This window comes from Neolamprologus multifasciatus, chromosome 7, assembly GCF_963576455.1.
Source record: "Neolamprologus multifasciatus chromosome 7, fNeoMul1.2, whole genome shotgun sequence".
Taxonomy (NCBI): Eukaryota; Metazoa; Chordata; class Actinopteri; order Cichliformes; family Cichlidae; genus Neolamprologus; species Neolamprologus multifasciatus.
The window spans coordinates 44,363,054-44,390,095 of NC_140445.1; the positions used below are offsets into that span (position 1 = coordinate 44,363,054).

At 38.9% G+C, this 27,042-nt stretch overlaps 2 protein-coding genes across 2 annotated transcripts; one reads left to right on the top strand and one right to left on the bottom strand.

Moving 5' to 3' along the window:
• Positions 1-261: 261 nt before the first annotated feature.
• nts (neurotensin) lies at positions 262-5,829 on the bottom strand. Its single transcript, XM_085165275.1, has 4 exons — positions 5,469-5,829; positions 4,079-4,140; positions 1,886-2,083; positions 262-1,328 (listed from the first exon to the last, which is right to left on the bottom strand). The coding sequence occupies exons 1-4, from the start codon at positions 5,527-5,529 to the stop codon at positions 1,185-1,187; spliced, it is 465 nt and encodes a 154-aa protein (XP_085021401.1). The 5' UTR covers positions 5,530-5,829; the 3' UTR covers positions 262-1,184.
• A 3,727-nt stretch (positions 5,830-9,556) lies between these two features.
• rassf9 (Ras association domain family member 9) lies at positions 9,557-23,417 on the top strand. Its single transcript, XM_085168267.1, has 2 exons — positions 9,557-9,751; positions 16,786-23,417. Exons 1-2 carry the CDS (start codon positions 9,705-9,707, stop codon positions 18,044-18,046), a joined length of 1,308 nt encoding a protein of 435 aa, XP_085024393.1. The 5' UTR covers positions 9,557-9,704; the 3' UTR covers positions 18,047-23,417.
• The last annotated feature ends 3,625 nt before the right edge of the window (positions 23,418-27,042 follow it).

The window sequence follows — 27,042 nt, forward strand, 5'->3', positions numbered from 1 at the left end:
TTCCAAATTATAAATGTATCTTAGGGTATGTAAAATTCCATCACTGATATTTGTATAAATGATTGATTTGAATTCCAAACAAAAAAAACACATAAATCAAGATTGCAGATTGCATTATTATACATAAGAATGGATGTCTAAAGAACAAGGTCATTCTATATTTCCATACTAAGAAATATAGAATAAGCTTTATGGTCTTATGGAAGACCAAAAATCAACAGCATGTTTGTGCTTTTTTTAAAAAAAAAAAAAAAAAAATGATTAAGCATAGCTAACATTTTAGGCACTATTTGTGTTTCATTTCTAATTTGTTGGGATTTTTCTAAGTGCATATCAATCCATATTTAGGATCCAGCAGCCCAATTGTAATTTTATGCACAATAAAGTACTGAGTCCTAAACTAAACTGTGTTCACTGAGATTAAAGTTGATAAAGAATGAGGACAGATGAGAAATTAAACAGCTCCCACAGTATGGGTCCACAGAGACATTTTTCTATGCTGATGAGAGTGATCTTTTCCAAGATGACAAAACTTCTATCCATGGGGCGCAGTGGGACTGAATTAATGATGAAGGTGAATAATATGCTGTGGCCTTTGCAGTAACCAATTTTCAACCAGTTGAACAGTGTTGCTTCTACTCTGTGTTTCCATGCATGTCAAAGTAGAGTTGCAGAGACTTGGAGAGTTTGTGCTAAACCGACTGAAGCTACTGGTGATACGTAGGGAGACATAAAGTGTCTCCTGGTTGATGAGTAATTGAGGAGTAATTTGTTGTAGGTTGTGATCCCGTGAATGCTAATTAGGTATTATAAAGGATGAAATATGACACAACCTAGCTAAGTCGTTACATAAATAGAAAAGGCAGATTGTCACATTGCACTGGTTTTGTATCATGAATCCTTTAATTTCTGAAACAAAATAGATTTATTTTGCAGTGAATAAATAGCATACATAAATACAGTTTCTCAGAGATACTCTTTCTTTGATGCTAAGGATTTTATTTTCAGGAGCAGGATAAAGACAGGCCTCTCTGTTGGACATACAATCAAAGGGTCTGATTGGATAAAAAGGAACAGGAAAAAAAAAGACTGCATCTACAAGAAGACAGAAAATAAACACAATCACATAATTACACAAAATATGTGGTCCGGTCCCTTAAAATGGTGCTGCGGTCTCTGGGGTGTCAGTAAAATGTACTTCGTTTTAAGATGTACGGCCGCCGAGTCTTAGTGATGTGCCCCACTTGCCTCTTCAATATGTAGGGTGACTTTCGTTTCAGTGGAGCGTCGCTGTTCTCCTCTGAATACTCTAGAGAGTCTTGGAGTAGCTGTGAGGAGTGAAGGGAGACACAGCAGTGGATGAGTGTCACACAACATGAGGGAGTGTGAGGGGGGCGGGCGGCAGGCAAACATGTTTTGGTACTGACTGCTAATCTGCAGGTGTTGTGTTAACATTTAAAAAAAGAGAAATGCCACAGTGCGAGGAGCCAAGAGTGGTGAGAAAAACGATGACAGCGAGTGAGGAAGAGATGAGGAGGCGAAGTGGGGGTGAGGGGAGATTTAATGAAGTGTGTTTGCTTTAGGGGAGAATACACATGCTCCTGTGTGTTCTGGCGATGTGAGTGAGTAAGTGTGTATGTACACAAGTCTGTGTATTTGTTTTGACTGGGCTTTTGGTTGACAGTTACTTCTCAACAAGTAGCTTAGGTAGGAGATTAGGACTTTTGAAAATTTCCTTAGCTATCCATAATTTATGCAAGGCGCTAGTGGAACCTCTGAAAGTTAGATTTTACCAGTAAATATCTGCTTGTGCTTATGCAATTTGTTGTTATTTGAAAAGTAGCCCACACAGCAAAAGAAAGTAAGTTAAAGATGATTGTCTGACCCTCTCCTCCCGGCTCTGCAGTACTCGGCAGATGTGTTGCAAGTTGTACATCTCATCCAGCAGCTGGAGGCTCCCCTCCCTCAGACCCCCATCCTCCTCCTCGCCACTCCACGCCTCCTGGCGCAGGGCGCTCAACATCTTACAGAGGTTGGCCAGAGACACGCGCCAATAGGGGGCACTCTGCTTATTCTGTTTCATCTGCACAGAGGGCACAAGATACCAGGATGAGACAGTTAAATGGATTGAGTGGTTGGGTTTTTAACACTCAAGAGTGCATCACTTAATCAGATTCCTGCTTTGAGCAATATTTTTGTTGGTGTTTTAGTGTATTTTGTGAACTTGGGTGAAGTGAAAACTGTACTGACCACTCAAGAGGCTGATGTTTCAGGTGGTTTAGAAGCTTTTTGGTTTAATGGGTATTGTTTTCTCTCATGAAACATTTATATCGACAGAAATGATCTGACTGAAAAACGACATTTTCAGCTATTACTCAATCCGCGTCCACAACACTGTAAGTACAAACTGTGGCCATCATTTTAAAATTCAGCCAAACTGTTGATTCGATACCTCGATCTGACTTAATCATTTTGATATTTGTCCTTTCATAGCTTATTTTTGAGCAAACAGAATACAGTCAGTATTGTGATCTACACCTTAGTCTCACTTTTAATGTTGTACATTTTGTATTTGCAGCAGTAAACACTCAGGTAGTTCCTTTAAAAAGGGACTGAGGATTCTGCATGTGAGACGTTTACAATGTAATCTAAGCACTGATTATTTCTTAAAGACACATGCACTCAGAGTGAACAGAGTGAGACTACTGAGTTATAATCTAGTGTCTCTAGAGTGCAGTGAGATGGTAAAGAGCCCCCAGAGTCCTCTGTGTGTACTGGCTGTCACGTGCATGTTGCAGTCAAAGATGTCAGTGTCAGGGAGGCTCACTCATCATTTATGACCAGTGGAAGTATCCTCAAATATAAAGACGAAAACTCTTTTTGTTTGCCAGGCAGGAGACGTGGATAAAAGCTTTAGTGGCGTTAAATGAACAAGCGTCAGGATCAAACATAGGCAGCTGACATTTGGAAATTGCCCATGCACAAAAGACAAACTAGCTGAGTTAGTGTGGCCATGCAATTGTGCTGTAATGTCATATGAAAGATTGTGGCGCTTCACTGGAAATTTCTACCTTAACGTTAGTCTCCTGGGCTCTTTAGCGTTCACAAACTTGTATTTTATAGAGACGTTAAAGCAGTTACAGCAAAAGTTCAATCTAACTTCCAGCATCGGAACAACTAACGATACTGAACACAGAGGTCAGTGACTCACTATGCAGAGTAAGAAGGTAATTTAGTCAATAGAGAATGAAAAACCACAATGGAGCATTAACCGTGGTATCTAATCAGATGAAAGGAAGGGAGGTTATATCAGTCAATTTTATTGTCAAATATATAGTGTGTAGATAAAGAGCCACAAATAGGTCTATCTTCCACCATACTGCACTTTCCAGCCTCTTGAGCAGTCTGTCACTCATGCAGCAAGTTATTATTACAATCATCACCCCTGAGCAACCTCTGAGCATCGGCAGCCATGAATCAAATGGCTGATTTGTCACCGTCATGTCTCCGTGTGAGCATCGCGGTTTTTCATCAGCAAGAAGGGTAAAAGATGTGTCGTAACTATACTGCCAGGTCCATCTGAATCCTATTAGGATCGGCCATCCGTCTGTGCGTGCCCTTGGTTCCACATTCACTGATTTCATACCTGATCTTTGCATAGCCTCAGGCAGAAATCAGATAAATGTGATAAAAAGCTCAAAGTTACAAATGAATTAGAATGCCCAATCTCAGCTCTTATTTTCTCCTCGTTTCAAAGGACTGCAGCAAATGGAAAGGTGATTATTTGTTATTTTTCTGAGCACATTTGAATTGGATAAACTTTTAAAAAGAGCAAATTGACTTAAAAAAAAAAAAAACAAAGTAAATGCTCAGGCAGCCTGAGTGGCACAAAAAGCCTCTTGTGGTAAATTATTTATCTCCCACTCAGCATGAGCACAACCGCAAGCCGAGTTTGCCACTGAAGCGTGGATGTAGATTTCATGAAAGAACACCTGGAAAGCCTTTATCGGCGAGGTCAGAGACTGACCCAGCAGGATGAAGCTTTTCTTTCCAGTCTCTGATATCACAGACCAGATACCTTGGAAGTGAAGAGACTGCTGAGTAGTTCCTCTTCTAGCGCTCGCTGCTCCTGGTCAACATCTGTCAGTTACAGAAAAACAGCTTTACAACATTCAGATTTCACACAAATAAAAACACAAAACAAAAGATTTTTGCCCTCATAAACATAAATCAATATAATTAAAAGAAATATACTTGGTCTAATCTAAATGTATACTGAGTCGGTTTCATTTGAACAGATTCCATTAAATTTTATGTTTTACATTCTACTTGTGTAACAACATAACAAAAAAAATTGACATGTAATCCAACTACTTAAAGAAGTCAGTATTTTGGGCATAAATATTTTTGGAGTGTAGTTTAGTTCAGTCCTCAATGAAATGTTTACATTTGAATAGTTAAGTGGCAAAGAAACCCAGCCCTCGGTATCTGATGGTGGTCATCTTCATCACTATTGATAACAGAGTGCCTGTGCACCCTGACAGTGACAAAAACAACGCATAATATCAATAAGAATTCCATGTGCATATCTCTCTCTCTCTCCCTATATGTGTGTGTGTGTGTGTGTGTGTGTGTGTGTGTGTGTGTGTGTGTGTGCGTGCGTGCGTGTGTGCGTGCGTGTGTGTGCGTGTTATGCGCGCGCATAAAGGTTGTCCTTTATTTGCTTATTGATCCAAAAGTAACTATCATCTAGTAACAATCCATTCTCATGGATTTTGAGTATTGGAAATAGTTTAGTGTAAACTGCATTTAATGTAAAATAAATGAAACTAATTAAGTTTCATTTCCCTAACATAAGATCAAACAAAGAATGTGAACAATAGTGTAAGTTACATTAATAGTTTTTTCTGCTGTGCCGTGTTTGGAAGACCTGAAGTGAAACTGTCATAAAAGCCCATATTCACATGTGACTATGGCCACTTTTAAGCTTTCAACAGGTGACACTATTGATCAGCCTGAGTCCCAGTGCACCCTGACAGTTAAACAAAGCACAAATTATGCATGGATTTGAAAGAATGGAAGAGGCAATTGATCTTTGAGGGGGAAAAGGGTTTTATAGTAGCCTAAAAGAGCTGTAATCCTTGATCAAAATTAAGATTTTCACTTATACAGTTATTTTTTTTAATAAACCGAGGTTTAAAAGTTAGCTGTGTCATGAAGTCACACGGCATTGTCTGATTTTTCCCTAAAGAATAAATCATTTCAACTGCAGGTTATTTCAGTATTTAATCTAAAGGACCAAAACCATCCTGTTTAACCAACTTTGCCATTCAAGGTTTTTCAGAAATATTTGCAGTATTTTTTCCTTCTTTTATGCACATGCAACATTTCAGTATGATGCACCTGTTTTGTGAATAAATCCATAAAGTTCTACACAGAAAACCTGTTGAAAGAACACCAGTGCTTACCTGTACAAAGTGCACCACATGTTAAACAGAGGAGAAGCATACATGCCAACTGTGTCTGCATCTTGATCAGAACAAAAAAATCTGAAAAGAAATACCCCAAAAGAACAAAAATAGGATCCCACACTGAAGAATTCACCTGAGGAGGAATCTAGTCCATAAGGTTAGGGGCCAGACACAGACAAAGAGAGGCTGGAGACAAAATTTAGTGAAGCTGCTGTTTTGTTTTTTTCTTGTTCTTCTTCTTCAGATCTATACACACTTAAGCAGTTTTCTGCTGCTGGGATGTGAAGCACAGTGGGCTCCATTCCCTGGGTATATAAGAGCCAAAGTGATGTCACAGCATCTGCCCCCCCTCCTACCCCACCCACACAGACACACATCTCCATCCCCACCTTCCCACCCATTACCACATCCCACTCATTCTCCCTTCATGGCATCTCTCCACTCACGTCACTGTGTCATCAGATGTTTCATCCGACGACACTCCGGCATCATGACGTGAAAGGTTTCTGCGTCAAGGTTTGGAAGATGTGGTTATTTCCCCTCATGAATGCACACAGTCCGAGGTTAGTTTTGCCTCATGTTCCACTGATGGGTACCAGCAGTGATGAGGCAGGATGAACGAATCAGCCTCACTTTTTGCTTCACAGTTTGAACAGTCACTTCATTTTTTTTCTAATTCACCAGGTTGTTGTCTTGGTTAACAAACAAAACCACTAAATGCTAAAGGCTCAAATATTGGTGACGATTATAATTTAATTAACGTGAAGGCACAACTCTGTCCATGTTTCTCTAAAGCAGGTTTTACTTTGTAATAGTTTTTTTTTTCTACTATAAATTCCTGCTGACATAAATGTAATCCATTAACCAACAAATAGCTTGAATTTTATTACTGCATTGCATGATCATCACAATCAGTCCACAACCTGCAGACGTTGGGATTTCTATTTTTTGACTTTAATAATAAAAAGCTTTTTCACTGGAGCTTAACCTGGCTTTCACAACTTGTTAAGAGGACCTTGGAAACAATAACTAAGAAAATACTCTTACCACCAGGTCTGTTTGGTAGCTTTTTGAAAGCTTTCCATCAAATATCTTCCAACTTTATTTCTCTTTTTTAGGGTTATATTTTTGCATAACTCCATAGAAAACACTTTTAAATCAGCATACTTACTCTATGAACTTAAGAGCAAATATAAACTCATGCACTAATTTCTGATTCATTTTGTTAATGTAGTTTAAATAGAGCTGTTTTCTGGTTTTGTTGCACAAAATTGTAAAGGGGAGCCATTTGTTGTGACCAGTTGAGCCTGAGGAAAAAACATGAGATGAGGTAAGTGAAGAAGAAGCCTTCTGGGAGCCTAACTCTATTGCAGCTAACCAATGGATGGTCCATGGTCACCTAATCCAGCCCTTACTATAGGCTACATCAAAAGGGAAGTCTTAAGCATAATTTTAAAAGTGAAGAACCTGTCTGTCTCCCAAACTGGGAACCGATTAAGGTCAAATTAGTTCAATTTAATTTTATTTATATAGCATCAAATCACAAAAGTTGCCTCAATGTGGTTTATAGACCCTCCGATAATATAGAGAAAAACTTCTCAGTCAGATGTCACACTCTGGTGACAGTGGGAAGGAAAAACTCCCGTTTAACAGGAATAAACCTCTGGCAGAACCAGGCTCAGGGAGGGGCGGCCATCTGCCACAACCGGCTGTAAGTGAGGGGAGGAAGACAGGGTGAACACATTCTGAGAGAGCCAGAGATTAATAATAAATAACGATTAAATTCAAGGAGACAGAAGAGGGACCTGATAGCTGAAAGTTCCACCTCAAATTCTACTTTAAAAGATTTGTATGTGAGGAGAAGAATTTTAACTTATATTCTTTATTTAACAGGGAGCAAGTGAAGAGAGGCCAATGTAGAAAAATAGGATTTCTCTTTCTAGTCCCTGTCAGAATTCTCACTGCAGCCTTCTGATGAAACATTTAACTGCAAATGTGTCTGCAGAAGCAGACACTGACAACCATTAATGTGTTTAACGTGTTTATTGAACAGATAGTAAAGGGTAGGTGAATGACTTAGAATACTAGAACCTTTATGGGAGTCTCTACTGAAGGAGACAGAGTGCATGCAGGTAAGTCTCTGTAAGTTATTAGAGGTGAGAGAAAATTCTGACATGTAATTTGCTTGAACAGGGATTTAAGAGGGACTGCTGGCATACAGACACAATACCTTAGGAGAAGTGAGTGGGTTGGTGGAAAGTGGGGAGGCAGGTTAGATGAGGGTGAGTCCTTCTGTCTTTAAAGCTCAGATGATGTCTGTAGAACTCCTTGGTGAAGCATGGATCAGGAAACTTGAACAGAAGAAAGACAGCACTGACCGAGAGTGGACATAGGGAGGCAAAGCAGAGAGAGAAAGAAAGAGAGACCAAGAAGAAAACCCCACATCTGCCCAACCATAACATCTGGATCAAATGAAAACCTTTTCAGGGAGCTTCTGAGCGAGCGGATAATAATAATTTACAGGAGTCCAGTCATTGTAGGTAGTCCTATATATACCTTTAATATGCACACTGAAGGATATATGAAAGAATATCTGAATATATCAAATATTCCTTGCAGTGTTATTTGAGGCCAAGGTAGTACCATCAAGGCTTACGTGTCTATTAGGCACACCTGAAGATTCAGTAATTGATTTGTATCTCCTGCCTTCATGAATAAATAAAACTGAGTTTTATCAACATAGCAATGAAAATTTTTGCAATTATTTCTACTAACATTGTCTAAGGGAAGCATGTGCTGTCAATAGTATTGATCCCAGCCCAGAACCCAGAAGAATTTTCCCCTAATGGTTAAAGTTTTATTTGTATATAAATTCATGAAGTCATTGGCAGTTAAGGTCAAAGGAATACTTGGGTCAGCAGAGGGTAGCCTGGTTGCTCTGCTGAACAGAAACTGTTTTCCTCTATCAGATGTCTAATCTTTGAGGGCTTTTTAAAGAGTAGCAAAGTATTTTTTCCAGATCAGAAGGTCTTCTAATTTAGTGAAATGCCATTTCCTCTCTAGTTTAAAAGTGGCCTGCTTTAAGACAGATGTGACTTATACAAAACTGTATGTTTCTCTGATTTGTTGAGTCATAGTTGGGCTGTTACATAGGTAACGAGATAATCTGCCTCTGAGGGGGTAAGATTCAGGTAGCTGCTCGCATCATGAGTCAGTACATGGTATTATTGAAGATAACAGTGCAAGGATCATGTCTTTAAACTTTGTTACAGCACTTTCAGAGATACATCCACTGTAATGAAATGTATTCCCATTATTGTAAATTTAAATTTAAAAAATGGTCAAGACATGTTTTCAGGGAATACTGTTAAATCCTCCGTTTCTATGATGTACCATATTTCAGCACAAAATTCAGAGTGTTTTTAAAATGACGAGTCAGTTCATTTACGTTCTGAAAGAAGCTAATTGTGTTTAAATCATATGCAGTGTGGAGGCTGTTGTTCTCAGCACCTACACTAATGTTAAAAATCACTTTCAACAATGAGTTTAAGTAATGCTCAGTTAGTTGTTTTAGCTGTGTTTTTTGTGGCTACCCTATTTCGTAATTAACCCCCAAAAACAATTAAATAATTTCAATATGTGTTAGGACAGCTTGAAAAACCACGTGCTCTTTACAGCATCAAACACTCTTAGACTTTTTTTTAAACAGGCTGTTTCATCTCAATGTCACATTTGTTGATCCAGAAAGGAAGACCATTTATCAAAACCCAACATGTTACATTTTCCTGGGTTGTAATGTAAACATGTTGTAACATTACGTTACAGCTTTTTTATGTCGTCAGCAGGGTGGATACATGAAAAAAATGCTGTTATTCGGTGCCTTATCTGCTCTATATTTTATATTATAGTTCTGCTAATATTTCAGCATAATCTACAATGTTTTCTAATTGTTACGTTATTTCGTATTTCTGCAGAGCTGAGTATCTTTTTGAAGAAAGTGTTTCGTTTAGTCGTTCAGGTTGTTCCTGCAGGTGGAAGGGGGCAGAGTTTCACCATTAAATCTGGTTTGGCTGTAGGAAACACCTCCCTCCGCTTTTCGGATGGGGCGGATAGAGTTGCACCCGGGACACCCGTCAACTTTTCTGAAACATTCCGATAAGTGTCCGACGTCCTACCATGCCTGGACTGTAACTCACTTTGGATCGCCGGTCTGTTTTCTTGTGCTCCTGAGTCATGGCTCCATTTGGAAAAAACTTCCTTAAAGCCCGACAGAAAAACAGGTAACTTGATCAGATGAGTATGAGCTTTCTTTAAACCTGTTGAGTGTGTTTTCCCCCAACTTCGAGCGTTAGAAAAAAAGACGTTACAATGAAACGCGTGAGGGAGACGATTTACCCACAACTCGGCGCGCATCGAACTACGAATGAACAGCACAAAATAAAACGCAGTTAAGTTGTTAATTTAGTTCTGTATATCATCTTTTTGACTATTATTATTGTTTTTAAATGATGTCTGCTCGGTCCAGTTAGAAAAATTGACAAACCCCCATACTGAATTCCAAGGAAATAATATACACTTCCGTGGAATATGAGATTTTGAGTGTCCTTTTTTTCATCAAGGTTATTACTATCTTAAACAAATTCATTCTTGATTTCCTTAATACTATTTAGGGAGTAATATATATTAATCTTACTAATTAAAAGCCAGTTTTGGCGAACCTGTCCGTGTGTGCACATGTTAAGATTTTTCATGTTACATTTTTAATGTAACTGTACATGAACGATTTTATCAGTGTGCCAATGAGTGATGTGCCTTTTAGTGGTGGTCTTTATTGTTTGTTTACAACACTGCAGGCCTACTGTACATTAGCTTGTAAACGTTTGGACTTTCCTCTGCTATTATAAAAACACGCACAGACATATGTACACATACAAAGTAGTAGAGATCATGTCATCAGTATTACCATAATTTGCTTTTTGCAATTTCCCTAAGAGCGTAGCTTGGCCTTTTGATGTGCTTCTCTCTGCAGCTGGGGTCCAGCTACAGTTCTGTAAAGGCAAGGAGGAAAGTAGAATTACTGAGCCACAAGCTGTAGTCTGTTATTGGTGTAGACATTCTGCTTCTTTTGTTGACTACAGACTTTTGTTGTGCAGAGCTGGTAAACAGAGTTCTCTTTCTGAGTATCTAGGTCATGATTGAATCCCTTGCTGCCAAGATCAAGATAAGAATAGTTAAAGTGTTTTAATTAGCTTTACTCATTAAGGGTCTCAATTAACACCAAACACAGCAACAACGCTGAGAGGTATGGTAGTGTACAGTGCTAAATTACAACACTTTGACAGAGGCACCATCAGCAGAATTGATGCATTTTCACATCACACAGAGCTGAGATGAATTATCTTTGATAACTTCAAACAGTCTGACTGAAGTTGTCTCCAGTGGCTGTCTTATTTTTTTTTCTTGCATAGTAATTATCATCGAGGCCCCTATAATTATCTCAAGTGTTTAGATCTTTAGACATGTCAAACGCTTCACTTCGGAGACACCTGTGGCCGGCTCCTACTCGAGGTGAAACTTTGAGCTGGATGTTGACAACATGTGCAGTCGGATCAAGCCGAAGCATCAAAATATTCACAAAATAAGAAAACGTTAATGTTGATTTGGTAAATGTAAAAAATATTGGAATATTCCATACTAAAATCAGGGAGTCTGTTCCTTCAAACAACAGGAAATACAAGCCTCAGAATTATGCGACCAAAGCAATGTAGTGACCACTTGCACTAAGCCACCACTATAGCATTGTGTTAATTCGTTTTTAACATTGCTAGATTAATACAAATTTGCAGGCTGCAGAAAGCAATAAAAAAAAGACAGTTTGTGTTTAAAAAGGACAGGGGAAGTCATTTCTTTTAATGAGAAAGGGTTGTTATGGTGATTTAGATACTTCCTGTGGGCAAAAGATAATAGGGGTGGGCGATTTCACATAGGAAAGGAACAAACAGGGTGTGTTGTGTCTCTGCTCACAGATGCTTATCAGGGAAGGAGTCTTCCCAGAGATCAACATATCCAGATAGAAAAGTCACGTTATTTCTTCAGCAATCCCTCATTCTCATCCTCAGATAAGAACAAGAGGAAACGTCTCCTGTCCAGCATCCAATAGTTTCTCTTCTGCATTCTCTGTGTTATGCAAGCCAGACAGACACTTTGTAGATACTTTAGACTAGTATGATTTGTTTTGGCTTGGATTTCTATATCTTACCTTTTTTAGTAAACCCCTATTGTTTTATATACACCAGTCAAAACTATAATTTGTTAGATAAACTACAAGTGTTGGTCTCGAAGAAAGAGAAACTTTGATTAGTGTAGGAAATGAAAATGCAAGCTTGTTATTGTCCCCTTTCACTTGTCTGATATTATTGACATTTACGTTTTTGAAGAAAAAAAAAGTGCAGAGGTCATGAGTCTGCAGTGCATTGTGTCATATCCTGCAGCGCACATTCAGTTTCCTTTTAAAGGAAATACAGCTGAAAAATGTCTTCACTTCATCTCTAGTTGATCCAGTCAGCCACAACTTTTTAACAGAACTTGTTCTTCCAGTTAGCATTAGTTTAGTCATGAAATCAGGACAAGTAAGTAAGAAATGTTGGCTTGCACATAGGCCTTTTTTTCTGGTTTTAACTTGAGGTTAACATTTGTGATTTGAGGATTTATGTTTACTTATTTGATTGTACTTAGATTGGCTTAACTGAACAGATCAAGATGCCAGTAAAATTCATGACTTTTTCATCAACCTCGTGTTAAGTGCTAATTAAGAGGTATTACAGCTATGAAAACCACAGACAAAATGAAGGAGTTAGCATAAAGCACACAGATTTTAATTTTAAATTGGTTGATGCTGCATAGAAGGTGAATTAATCTATCAGGAGTAAGTTTGATAGTTTCACTCAGGACTGTTTTGAGCTGTAAAAGCAAACCTGTGATCTTATCAACAGCAAATATAATCAAATCCAAATATACTCACGATTCCATAGTGAGACGTGTTGACAGCAGAGGCTAAAGGACATGTTTGCCTATCTGCTATCAAAGCTTTGTTTCTGTTGAGCATATTTGCATCTCTTTTTCGTCATTGATCTGCCAAAACATGTTGGGACACTTAACAGCTATAACTCTGTCATTTGCTATGACTTGCTCAAACCACCAGCATACAGGCCTCTGTGGTAACTTGTACCTTGCAAACTTATCACACAAGTGGGAATTGTTAATTCCTTCCAGGTTGTCATTATGAGCATTACAATATGCTACCGCAATGCAGCCGTAACGTAATCATCCAACACAGAAGCTGGTACGGAAATTCCTATAATTTAAAGTTAAACTGAATTTAGACGTGTGGGTTGTTTCCTCCCACACGTTCCAGTTCTAACTGGATATCTCTGCCTCTAAGTTCAAGGTGAGGTCAAGTGGGTCTGCTCAGGTTTCTCGGGTTCATTCAAGTGTGAATTTAAAGTTGAACCTGTACTGTGCCAGTTGCCGTGCAACATCCGTCTTCAAACATAAGGGGTTTATCTTTTAGTTTTTCTTGAAAGTGTGTGTCATCTGAAGCTGTAATTCCACATTAGCTTTGAGTTCATTACACTATCAGTGTCAGCTTTGTCATTTACCACCCAGCGGTGTGACCTATGAAGGCACCCTCATTTGCTGCGTCTGGAACTGCTGTGTAATCCCAAGCTATGAATATCAAATGGCTCCCAAAGTGACAGCCCTCATAAAGTATGTGGTGCGATGCAATCAGCGCAGCAGTGCATGCACTACTTGTGTATCTCTTGTCAGAGTCCTAACAGTTTGCCATGCATCTAATTGTTTGCTGTTAAAAAACACCGCAAAGTTCTGGTTTAACCACATTTCAGCCAGTACAGTAAGTCAAAGTGGTGATGTCTGTGAGGCTAATCCAGCACAATTCGAGTTGCCATTAATGGAGTCATATTCCTGCAGTACTCTTTCCAAAATAAACACAGCAGAAGAATCATTGTTCTATGAGGTAGAGCTTTAAAGAAAAAATATGCTATCGTTTAGGCTGAGGCAATTAAATCATTTGCTTTCAGTTCCGATGTGTTCCAGTGATAATGTATAATAGAAACTGTTAGCTCTTTCGTCACAGTAGAATGAAAATTAAAAGTAACCCTAGTGAGCGACATGGAATCTGTTTTCCTCCCTTCCTCCTACAGTGCATAAAACTGTAGTGGCAGGATGTTGCCTGATTGCTGGTGATTGTGGCCTGAGACAAATACAGGTGTTTCCCTGCCTAACTGTACTGTCTTCCTGCACAGCTGTGGCCTTGGGTCACACTTTCTGAAATAGCCGGTGTATGTACAGCATGTTTATTCACCTGCAAGATTAGAAATGAGGACAGTGTGTGACATGTTCAGGTTTATTGGAAATATCTGCATTGTGTATTTACAGATGTGTAATATAGCTATGCTGCACTCAACATGTAATGATGATTTTGTTCCCTTTTCCTTTACCTTTCTTCTTTCGTTCCCTTGCCCTTCTTGCCTCAGCCATTCTTTCATCCTTGCAATACAGTACAACAGTGGCTCACAAAATGTTTTTTGGCCCCATATAATGAAATTGCTTTGATTTTTAGATTCCTCATCACATGCTGAGAGTGGTAGGAGAGGTTTTTGACCCATTAATGCACATGTGAAAGTAACCTTTAAATATTTTTTATCAATAGTAAATAAAATATGCATAATTGGTCAGGTTTACCACTCGTAATTCATCCAAATGAATTTGTTTTGTACATAGCATTTTAATTTAAGCTGACAACTACACTATGTTTAATAAAAGTAATGGGTTAAAAAGTGAAATAATGTATTGTATTATATTATAATAAGACTTTTTCAAACACACCACAAACTTGCCACGGTTGATGCCATGGTTCATGCCCTAACACATTGACTGCTCTATGATGTTGAGCTGTTGTGTCAGATAAGCTCATTTTTTAAGCATGTGGCCACTATGTACGGTGTACTGTGTACACCGCCTGTTTTCTTTCCTGTGCAACAGTTGCACTGGGGCCATGTTGTATTGGGTGAAGTTGGAAATTTCATGGTTAAAGCAACAAGGGTCGTTGTCTATTAAATGCTTGAGGCATGTTGGAATTGTTTGGCCTACACATAGCTCAGGTATTTGCTTTGCTCCGGTTTTCTCCAAGAGTCTCAATAACCATTAACCAACCTATTGCACTGTATGAATTGCATTCCTGAGACCTTATTCGCCAGATGTTTACACTATGCTCCAGTTGGGTGTTCATGTGTTATGTGGGAACCAATACATTGTGGTATCAGTCTGTCAAATCTACAAACTGAGAGATAAGCCTCTTTCTCCCTTTGAATAATATACATAATGTCTTAGTCATGCAGGTTGGGGTATCTATGTCATCTTAATAGGATGTGGCTTGATGTTTTTTTTGTTTTGTTTTGTTTGCTTCCTCCCGCATTGGTGATGTAAGTTATCATAAGTTGCATTCGGCCAAGGTTATCAGAACAAATAAAGGCAAAGCAGGTACGTGATGTAGGGTTTAGATGTGAAGACGTTGCTGCATACCAACCTGAGGAACAACACTGAACTTTGATAGCTAGGCTAAACAAAGGACTTGATTTTAATCCCAAAGTCTGTTTTAATACATTGTAAATATAGATAAAACTTCAGATTTATCTAGATGGTAAAGTGAGATATAATTTTAAAAGGCTTAGATAAAAATCCCACTTCCAGACAAGTGAGTGATACAGTGTGTTGGCCCATTCCTTTTACCCATCAGTGTCACTATATCAAATTTCCTGACGAGCTACAGCCAGATTTCCTTGTTGATGTTTTCTGCTTTTGTTATTTAAGGCTAATTTTTTCAAAAATTTTTTCTTTGTAAATGTGATATTATCCAGGATTAGAAGAATGTTTTTCTGATCTATTACTGTGAACTGATTAAAGAAGTATTGTCTTTTGGGTTGAAAAACCACAGACCAACATTCCTTTAACCCACAAAAATCAGTCTGCAGTTTAACCATCAAAGGAGGAGCTCTACTTTTTTGTGTCTGTGATTTTTATGTGGATAATCTTTCTCTGGGTTTCTCTGGGTTTTTTGCGATTAAACTGTCTGCAATTATAGGAGTATTATGTGTCACTTATTTTTCCCTGAAGACTAGAATTTAACTTTAAATAATTCACCAAGACAGAAACTTGGCAGTCAGTTTCCCTAATGAAACACATGAATCACAGAATGTTCCTAACATGTTATCTTTCATATAAATAATAGAGTCATTCTTTATCCTGAAATCAGATTTAAATGTCTGGTGATGTTATCTTCTTATTTGTGGCCGTCTGCATTGCCGGTGCCTATCATTTAATGACTGGATATTAGGTCCTGAATATTACCGGTGGTTCATTAAGCATGTAAAAAATGAATATCTTCGGTCCATCAGAGGTCAATTTTTGAACAGGTTTTACGATCCATGCAAAAACTTAATGAGGGCCTTGAGGTTAAATAGCTCAGAACCGAACCATTAAGTGATCATCTCTGATGAGTAAGACGATGAGAAACAGTAATAGAATCAAGCCAGGAAGCACAAAATGACTGAATGTAGTTTTCTGCTCACTGACCTAATGGAAAGCCATCAAATAAGGATGCATTCATAAAAACATACTACTTAGAATAGGAAAACAAATTTTAAAGTATTATAGAGAGCAACTTATTTTACTTCAGATGGCAAGTATGTTGAAATGTGGCTAAATTTCTAAATTTCCTTTTGGGATCAATGAAATATTTATCTAACTACATTTTTTTAACCCTTTTGTTGAACTGCTGTCTAGAAAGGAGTATTTCTAATCCCCAAATGCACGTGTCTAGAATTTAATTTGTGAACATAACTACTACTATCACTTAAAATTTATTCCAATTCAATTTATAAAGCACCAAAACACAACACCAAGTTAAAGACTTACAATAATACAGAGAAAACAGAGAAAACCCCAAAAATCAGATGTTGCACTTTAGTGACTGTGGGAAGGAAAAACTCCATATTTACAGGAAGAAACCTGCGGCAGAACCAGGCTCAGTGGGGGTCAGCCATCTGCCCCAACTGGTTGGAGGGGGAAGGAAACATGACCAGCAATCCAAACCCGCCTTAATGCAATGAAACATGAAGGGTTATATTTTAATGTCACAGATTGTAAACATTGTAGAGCATTAACTTAAGAAAGCATTTCCAAGTTTTCATGCATAGCCAAAGTTGTAACCTTTGTTTTTCTGTCTTCTGCGTAGGACAAAAGATGCAGAGCCTGTGGTAGGAAAGGAGATCCAAGTTACTGTCTGCAATGAAGAGAAGGTTGTCTGTGGAGTAACAAAGCATACGACATGTGCAGATATGATTCAGGCATTACTGGATGATCACAAGTCAATCCCAGAGAGCAAGCGGCTGCTGGATGGAGAACCCAAAGACTTCTGTCTCGTTGAACGGTGGAAGGGTTTCGAGAGAGCTTTGCCACCTCTTACCAGAATACTGAGACTCTGGTATGCTTGGGGTGATCAGAGGCCCTTCATACAGTTTATTCTAGTTAAAACCAGTGATTTCGTGCCTCAGCCTGCTAAGAAAGGTGGAAAGTCCAAAGGGGCCAAGCTGAAGCGATGTGAGCACGGTCGTGCTCAGTATTCCCAGTCTCTGCCAGCGGAAAAACAAAAGCGCATGGTAAAAAAAGCTTTTCGAAAGCTGGAGAAACTTCATATGGAGAGCAAAAGCTCCCTGGGTGCAGAGGAGATCGACCAGATGGTGCAACTTATTCTCAACCAGGACCACACAATTAGAGAGCAGATCCAGCGGATAAGAGAGCTAGATTCAGAGATTGAGCGGATTGAGCTGCAAGTCCAGCAAGAAACCAAGTCGGAGACTTCCTTGGCTCAGGCCTGCAGTCCAAATTCCAAGGCACACATTGAGGAGCAGCTGCAAGAATACTTGTACACCAGCGATGGGGTTGTACAGCTGGACATGGAGGTTCAGAGGCACCAGGAACTCATCCTCCAGTTGTCCCATGAAATTGACGCTGAGCTTAGGATGGCCAGCCTCGCTCTGGCTCAAGATGAAGACCAGGAAGGAATGGCCGCTGGTTCCTGGATCCCCACTGACACAGACGAAGCATTTTATACTGCTGAAATCGAGAGGCTGCAAGGCGAACTGAATCACAGCCTCTTCACCGGTGTTTCCATTCACAACCACGCTGCTGAAATAGACAAGCAGATAAAGTACTTTGACAATACACTGGTTTCTAAGGATCAAGAGTGCTGGCAGCTAGCCGCCCAGCTAAGCTCATTGCAAATCATGGACAGCACAGAGGAGGAGCAGCCCATAACAGTCCAAGGGAAAAGTGAGACCCAGTGCGGCATTTCTCAGACAGTGAAACTCAAACACACCCTGTCCCCTCTAGACATTACAGACACAGACTCAGACACTGGGATTAGCTCCACACACAGTCAGGACTCTCTGTCACCGTGTCTCGATTTCCCTCCCCCGCTGGACACAGACGTTTGAAGAACCCAGTTCACTCAGCAATGTGTTCTTCTTCAGTCACCAGCCGCAGTTTTTTACTCCTCACATGTGCTCTTTGTTTCATGCTCTGTGCTTGCAAAATTGGCAAAAAGACACATTTTCTGCAATTTTTAGTGTCTCCGGAACTTTGTTGCATCGTCATCACACCATGCCAAAAAGAAGAATGTAAGAAATGTCAACTTCGGTTCCAACAAATTAATATAAGTGTACTGTGGTTGATTCTTAAGTGTTCACAGAAAATTGGTCAAAAATGTTTTTGCAAAGAGGTTGCAAGATGCAAAACATATCCTTGTTTAATATGAATAATTTTCTCAGGTATCAAAGTAACAGATGGTTAGGTATCAGTGTAACATGATATAATACATGCAAGACACTAACTGAGGCTGTGCGTGCACTACTTATAATCCTACATTATTGATAGAAAGTTTTCCCATTTTTAATTGCCAACAGAGATGCAAAGACCAATTTTTAGATGTTTAGTTTTGTCACTTTAGATGATAGTAAATAAGCTTTTTGCTTTTTGTAAAGTTCTCAAGCTATTTATTAAGTTGCACTTCTTACACACTTAAGGCCATTAACAATGTTTTATATTAAAACAAAAAGATAATAGTTTTGATGTAGTATTTGTAAAAGAAAAATATACTTTAAACACTGTTCTTGACTATTCTGTAAATACAAACCTACTTCGCCCTATTTCAAATGGTAATTGCCCCTTCTTGATATATCATTATTTAACTGTGATTAGATGACATATTTCAGTCTAGAAAGGGCTACAAAGTAATTTCTAAGGCTTTCATGATTCAACACTAAGAAAGAGAATAAAAATGGCATCCATTGCAGAGTTCCAAGGTGAAAATCACTGCTGATCAAAAAGAACACAAAACCTCGTGTCACATCTACCAAAAACATCTTGATTCCCGAATATTCTGTGGATTGATTAGACAAAAGCAGAACTTTCTGAAAGGTTTGCATCCTGTTACACCTGACATCAAAGGTAGCACAGCATTTCATAAGGAAAACATCATACCAACAGTCAAACACAGTGGTGGTAGTGTGATGGTCTAGGGCTGCTTTCCTGCATCAAGGCTTTGGCAACTCTCTACCAAACAGACTCTATCCTGGCAGACAGTGACCTGTCATCATCTGGAACTCAAGTGTACTGAGGTTATGCAGCAGGACAATGATCCAAAGTACACCACTGAATGGCTTAAATACACACAATGAGCAATGAGCTCACAAGGAGTCCAAACTGAAATCTAATTGAGATGTTTTGGCATAACATCTCAATTAGTTCATGCTCAATTCTGCAAAGAAGAGTAGAACAAAGTTCCTCCACAGTGACGTGAAGGACTCATTGCCAGTTATTGCTAATGTGTAATTGCAGTCCATGCTGCTAAGATTGGCACAACCCGTTATTGGGTTTAGGGGTTCAGTTTTTCACACAAGACCTTGTTGCATTTAGTTATTTTACCCTAATAGATAAAATCATCATTTAAAAAGTGCATTTTGTATTTACCCGGGTTATCTTTGTCTAATGTTTAAAACAGTGTGACAAATATGCAGAAATATAAGATATCAGGAAGGAGGCAAATACTTTTTCACAGCACCTTATGCTCCTGCAAGTAGTATAAGTAATTACTGAGAAAGGCACAATTGTAAAAGAAAAGCTTATTTATTTACTGTAGTTACCAAACTACCAGTTACCAGAATTTTGGGACATTGTGTAAAATTCAAGTAAAAATAAAATGCAATGGGTTCATGAGATTTGCAAATCTTGTAAACCCGTTTTGCTTGTAAACATTTCAAACATTTTAATATTTCATGAAAACATTATCTCATTTTGAATTTGGTGACAGCAGCATGTCTCAGAAAAGTTGGTGAAGGGCAAACGAAATTCAAGTTACAACAATTTCTGGTTCATAAATAGCTGGTGGGACATTTTTCAGATAATTTGGCAACAGGTCAGTAAGATGACACAGTCTGAAAACACGTGAAGCCAAAAACATGACAAAGAAGACAAAGAATCTTGTATCAAATAAGAATGGGAAAACATTCCTCTCCCACGAGTCCAGCAACCGTTCTCCTGAGTTCCCACATGTTTACTGACTTAGGGGAAGCTACACAGCATAAACGTGGCTCTCTTCCAACTTTTTTGTCATGCAGAGATGTGTTGCTGTAGTCAATTTCAAAATGAGCTAATATCTTTTTCTTAAAATGCCACATTTTTCTCAATTTAAGCATTGAACGTGTACCCTGTTGTTAATTAAATATGGGTTTATGAGATTTGCTTATCACTGCATTGTTTTTATTTGCACTTTTCACAGCGTTCCAGCTTATTTGGAAATGGGTTTGTATTTTTCAGATGTAATTTTGTGACAAATCACTATTTGCTACCTACCTAATCAAACACTATATTCACTATCCACCAAATTCAATTCACACGCCCTGCATTTTAACCACTTAAAACACAAGCTATTATAAAGAATAATGTACATCTTGACTTTCATAATAAAAGCTAATACTTGAAATACCTAAAAACACTGTCGTTGGGTTTTTCGGCACCATTTGTTTAGGATTTGATTGTCTTATAAATAAAACCTGTCAACAGTGCTGCCTAAGGAAGGGCATCTTCTTATGCAAATCATAGGATTTGAAATCATAGGGCTGCTTGCCACATTTCCAACAGTTTCACATCTGGTTAGGGTCTATAAACACTTACAAAGTGGTTTTGATCAAACACAAAACTACGCCTGGAGACTGGCGTAGATTTGTGTCCTTTTTGGGAAGAATACAACTTCCAATGTTTTTTGTCATTATTATTATTATTTTAGTTGCCATTTGTATAGGCACAAAATCTTGGGTTATTAAAAATGCAAAAAAAAAAAGTGGGGTAAAACAGGCCATTTAAGCAAACTTTTCCCATGTTTTTCACCATTTCACAAGTTTGATCACAAGCTTATGTGTTAATGGTCATTTTTAATCACCTCCAAAAGTCAAGTTAAGCACTGGGCTGCTCCTAGAAAATCTTTATTCGTAGGTTAAAAAGGGGGGGGGGGGGGGGGGGACTAGTGTGTCATACCCATTGAATTGAATTAAGCTCTCAGTCACCATAGAGATATGACACAGCTACCTCAGAGTCCTCAGGCACCATGTAATCAGACGAGATGGTCACCAGGCTAGCACAACAACAGTGAGCACTCTCCTCATGTCTAGGTACTGCTGACAGATGAACACTTTGTGCTCAGGGCAGAGCTGGGCTGGAAAAAAGCAGAGGATATCTATTTCACACACTAATTGACTCACCCACCCTGCCCTTATTCTTTGCTCCTTCAAGCTACCAAGTAACCAAGCATGAAAGGCCTGAGAGCTTACAGTTCAAAGCAATCTTGCACTGGCATCCCTAACCTGTTGATGAAATGGAGGTTTATGGTGTTATGGACCAGGTTTTCTATAGCTCATTTCTACTCCTTTCTGAGAACTCAAGCACTTTCTTCTACTAAGTGTCAATCACATAATCATACATGCACATAGTGGTTTTATCTATACAAAAGCACTTTTATCTATCTAACTCACACTCTGATGGATACATCAGGGAAAACTTGGGGTTTAGTATCTTGCCCATCTTGCTCTTTGAGACATGGGGAACACAGGAATATCTGGGGATTGATCTGACCTTGTATCCCCAGACAGTCTGCTATCCAACTACTAACCAGGCGCTAACATTTTCCAAAATCCGACAAGATCGGATTAGTTTTATTAAACTTTTAAGAAATACACTTTTGGCACATTTGAAGGAAATGATCAAATAAAGAGCCACAGACCAAATAGTTTTCATTGTGTCATAATAAAGTTTGATTTTCCTCTGATTATAGAGAGAGCCCAAGCTGTTTTTTGATACTGCATTTTGTAAGTAGCCCCACTGATTGTGGCCACAGCAGACTCACTCACTATGAGTCACAGCATCTAGATAGAAGAGCTAGATTGCTTAGCTGTCTGCTGCTGAGGCAGATAAAAGACAGACTGTGGCTACAGCCATGGTTGTACTTTGGTTCTTATGATTACGCATATGACACATTAGCTTATAATGAGTGTTGCACTACGTGCAGAGGTTTTATGACGTATGGAGTGAAAATCATGATTGTGCTAGCTAGGCGTTGTATTAAACTACTGTGTTCTTTAACGGCTTAGGTGGATTGGTAGCAAATCTTTCATATGTAATGAGAATAACTTTTGTGGCTAACATGCAGGTTAATGCCAACAGGACCACTGAAGGACAGTCACAGCACAACACACACTGAACCGAAGTCACATGTGCTTGAATGATATTGATGTGGATTGTGCTTTGATCAGAGCCACCAGTGCACATTTAAAATGCCAGAAAGGCTGGTCCAACCGTAAGTGAAAATATCAAGAGGGCCCCTCACTGAAAAGAAGCATGCAAAAATAAGAACAGGTTAAAACCAAAGTCAGAAAAATCAGCCACGTCTATGTTGAAAGATCTCATTAAAAATGACAATAATGGTTTACAAGTGCAATGCCGGAGGGTGAAATTTCACTGCATGAGTCATCAGTGCTCTTAATACCTCAGGGGGAGAAGCAGAATCAAACTCCTTTGTTTACAAGCATCAATAAATTTAAGAGTTTGAGCATGTGAAGCAATAACTTCCTGAAAAAGTCATGGACACATGAGGAGAATGTGGGTGTTTCTGACAACAAGTCTGAATTTGGATGAGCCAAATTTTCAAAAATAAAATCTGTTCACATCAAGAGCACAGTGTTGTGCCTCAGACACCACATGATCAACGTAAGCCAGAAAACAGGTTCTCAGATACCAGCAGGAGAATGTGGGGTTCAGAATCAAGGGCTTCAAGTACCTCTGGAACAGCCACGTGTGTTGAAGCAGAAGCTTATATGGCTGCTCTTCTTGCTCAAAGACTGTTTAAAGCCAAATATCATTTGGTCCCACAATAACAGGAAATAGGAAAAAGAAATGAGCGATTCAAGTGTTGACAACAGCCTCATTTGCTCTTATAAACCCCCTTCTCAAGTCAATAAGAGCCTCAAGAAGCCATGTGCAAAGCAGCGTGTCCAATAGATGTAATTATAAGGTATCCTATTTCAACAATATAGAGAGCGAGGATCTAACGGCCTTGCTGCTGTTAATTCTTATGGTTGAGGAGAATGTTGAAGTCCAAACTGTCTGTAAGTCTCATATGAGAGGATCTATGCTCCTGGCAGGGCTCTGCTGGGCTGTTTGTGATTGAATGAATTTAGGAGGCATTAAAACACAAAGCTGGATGTTGAGATCTCAGTTTGGTACTGGCTAGCATTGGAAGTAATAATCATTTCAAGTCTGAACCATGAAATTATGGCCAGAATATTCAAATTCTTTGTAACTGGAGCGTTTTGTTGGGGTTTTTTTTAACCTTCCAACAATTTTTAAGAATAAAACACATGTTTGGTTTGCTTAGAAATGCAATGTGCAATTTATTGTGCTTTTTTTGGGGGTGGAAGGGGGGGGGGGGGTCATACCGATGTTGTTTAAGTCTCAAAAACTTGTGTATGAAATATGATGCACTAGGCATTAAGGGGAAAATGTACGATCTGCAATAACTAACCAAAATTAAATAACTGCTATGCTAATAGATTTTAGAAAGCTCATAAGTGAGCAGTAGGCCACGACACAGAAGAGCTGCAGTGGTGGTTATAGCAAGTGGCTGCATACTTTAACATCTCCATTTGAAATAATTTAGCACATCAAGCGTTACATAATTACACTTTGCACTGTATGATGAACTGAAATGTAAAAGTTCTGGATTAGATCGAATAAAACCAAAATACTAAGAAGAAGCCAAAAGAAAGTAGATCCAAAATAAAAAATTTCCATTGCAACCCCTGCAGGGGTCTATTGAAAATGGCAAATAGAGGTCTTAAAATACAAACTCACCTCACCTCTTTCTGCAGTTAAACGTGTTCAGGCACCTACTGTGCTCAAATGGCAGTAAATATTAAAATGAACAGAGATTTTGGCTCTGGTTCTTTAGGGTGTTAAGGAGCTGCTTGTTCTTTCGCAAACTATTTGCTGCCAAGGCAGCTGACGCACCAAAAGACGTTTAACAAATATTGGGTATACATTTCCAATCATGGGCAGGCTGAAAAGCCTTAGAAGCTGAAAGGGGTAAAAGAAACCCCATTTACTGTCAAGGTGCCTTGAAAATATGCAATGTTTTAAATACTTCCCCCAGAAACACTTTTTTTGTTTGAAGGACGCTGCAGGTAACATTTACCTCTTCTCTCTGCTGCAGATCAGCAATTCAAAGACTTACCAGCTCACAAGTGTGTTTGCTGACAACAATAATTACATCTACCAAAATGACAATTAGAGACACTGCAAACCTGTCTTTGTTCAGTCCATCCAGTTACGACAACTGGGCAGTTTGAGTAAACCATAATCTGGCATCAGCTGCCTGTGCTAAAGATGGGAGCTGTTTTTTTAATGTATATTTTTGTGTGTAGTATATCTTTACTCAGAAACATAGTATCTCAAATTACAGACAAACAAAAACATGCTTGTCAAAAAGATCAAAGAGGAATTTAAAAAATGTATTAAATCTATTACATCTATCTGATGTTTTTATCTCAGCCTTGAGAAAACCAGATCTTTTAAACTCAGAAAAAAGTGAATTAATAGTGAGGAAAACAATGTGCACACCGTCGTATGCAAAGTGTGCTGCGGCTATGGTTTGTTAAGCAGCGTTCAAAACCAGGGAGTATCAAGATGAACTGATAATTGTCATTTCAAGTTTGCGAATGGTTGACTGAGTGAGCTCAGAAAGCAGCTTCCAACCCACAATTCTTGTGTCTTGGAGCAAACCTAACAACATGAAGAGCTGGTTTAAATAATTACTTAACTGTCACACTCCTGTCCTGTGAAAACAGGTTTTAAAGGCACAACCCTCTGCTTTTAAGATCATGTTCAGAGTTAAAAATTCTTAATTAGGCTTTTTCCAGATGGCTCAGGTAACTGCAAAGTGCCGCTTGCCATAGCTATAACTAATGGCTCATGCTACTGAGGGACTTCTTGTGATGCATCAAACATTTCTGCTTCACCCCCACTTTTTGTCATTAAATATTATTTCATTTCTCCCTCTCTTCCGTCCAATAGTTTGCACAGTTTGTAGTGTATTTTCTCTCTTTTCTGACTTTGTCCCCAACTATTCTAGAGGGTTTTTTTTCCTGTTAAGCTGATGTTTTTTGTCCCCACCACCTTCAAGTGCCTTCTCATGGGGGAACACTGGAATCCTTGAGGTTGTAGGTTCTTTACAATAGAAAACACCCAGATAGGACTGCTTTTTTAACCTGGTGCTATTTGAATTGAAGCTTTTGTTTTGATCTGAAAGGCACAGTAAATTGAAAGCAAGGACACTGACAGGATTCCTTTTCACTGGAATAATACTGTAAAATTCTTACAGACGCCATTACTACTCGGAGTTTGTGGCAGATGAGGTGAGACAGAAAAATCCAGCTGACTACCGTGCCTAATTGTTGAGTGAAATGAACAAATTCTAAATCATCACTGTAAGTTCAGTGGCTTGTAATGCGGGGAAATGATTGAAGAAGCGTGCAAAACACATTCAGTTTTTGTTTCCACGTGTTTGTGTGGAGAAACATTACCTTGTTCACAGCCTTGGTGATGTTACCACAGCACACCCAGCAGTAAATGTAGTTTTATTATACTAAAATCAAAGTATCTGTGTCTGTTTGTGTAACTTATCTCTCGCTGCATACTGAATTCAGACTGGGGAGGTTTATGAGTATGACCTGGAATTAACGTGAAACACATCAGGATTGTTTCTTGCATCAAATGCTGTTTATGTGGCATTCCAACAGTCCCATCAGCCAGCCCCAGTCAGTCACATCTGAGTTCACCTTGGACAAATTGGGACCTGTCAAAGTAGTTTAAATGCCTTGGGCTTAATTGCCTCAATCAAAGCACTTTTGTAGTGCCACCCATCCAAAAGCCATGAAGCCAAGTCATGAGTCATCCTATAAAAAAGCCCAAAGTGCAATAAACTATGACTGCTGCCAGATAAAAGCAAGAGTGCAAACAGGGAACCGCGCGAGTGAGTGTGTGTGCACGCTGTGTTAAAGATAAAATTTCAGAAATGTGATCTGGGTCGTGCGGTTGTTTACTGCAGAAAATTTTTAATTTGTTCCCCAACATTAATGTTTCTTTGCAAATCCTTTGAATCCTCCCACCACCACTTCTCTCCTTGTAGCTCCTGTAAACACATTTTCTTTTGGCATGGATGTTAATTTTCCTCTTTATTAGAGTTGCTGCCCTGGCCTTTCGACAGGTGTTCTCTGATGCTGCTCGTGCCCCCCGCAGACGTTTATTACAAGACTGCCACTCAGACAGTCAAAGGCAGAGACAGAAAACATGGTTCCAGTTGGTTCAAACAGAGGAAGAAATGGAGAAAAGAAAGGGTGGATTTTGCTTTGTGGCTGAGCTGCTCTAGAAGCAGAAATGATCCAAGGGGGAGAATGAAAGCTCAGTGGGCACAATCAAACAGAATCACGTTCTTCTGGCAAAGTAACATTAGACTGGAGGTCCAGTTCAGTCAGGTCAGAGATGTAACAGCCACCTTTAGTATAAAGCCCTTCAGATAAAAGCCAAAAAGCACATTTTAAAGCTCCATTAAGGTAGAATTCCCTGAGGTTTTAATCCTAAACCGGTGGGTACTCACATTCTTGTGAGTCAGCAGGTATACATTTATTGTCTGATTTATTTAAACTGTGTGTGTTGATTTTAATTCAGGGTAACCTTTCACAGTTGTAAAATATCATCTTTCAAAGAAGTGGGCTCCACAACAGTTATTATTTTTATTAATATCAGGCCATTTACCTGGCTGAATGAATCAGAATCTAGTCTAATCTAATCTAGTGCTCTTAAAGTATCTGGCATAGGATCAATTAGT

Coding starts and splice junctions, on each gene's coding strand:
- rassf9 (XM_085168267.1), top strand. CDS start 9,705: ATGGCTCCATTTGGAAAAAACTTCCTTAAAGCCCGACAGAAAAACAG. Junction 9,752..16,785: donor AAAGCCCGACAGAAAAACAG/GTAACTTGATCA, acceptor TCTTCTGCGTAG/GACAAAAGATGCAGAGCCTG.
- nts (XM_085165275.1), bottom strand. CDS start 5,529: ATGCAGACACAGTTGGCATGTATGCTTCTCCTCTGTTTAACATGTGGT. Junction 4,141..5,468: donor ATGTGGTGCACTTTGTACAG/GTAAGCACTGGT, acceptor TGTAACTGACAG/ATGTTGACCAGGAGCAGCGA. Junction 2,084..4,078: donor GCAGTCTCTTCACTTCCAAG/GTATCTGGTCTG, acceptor CCCTCTGTGCAG/ATGAAACAGAATAAGCAGAG.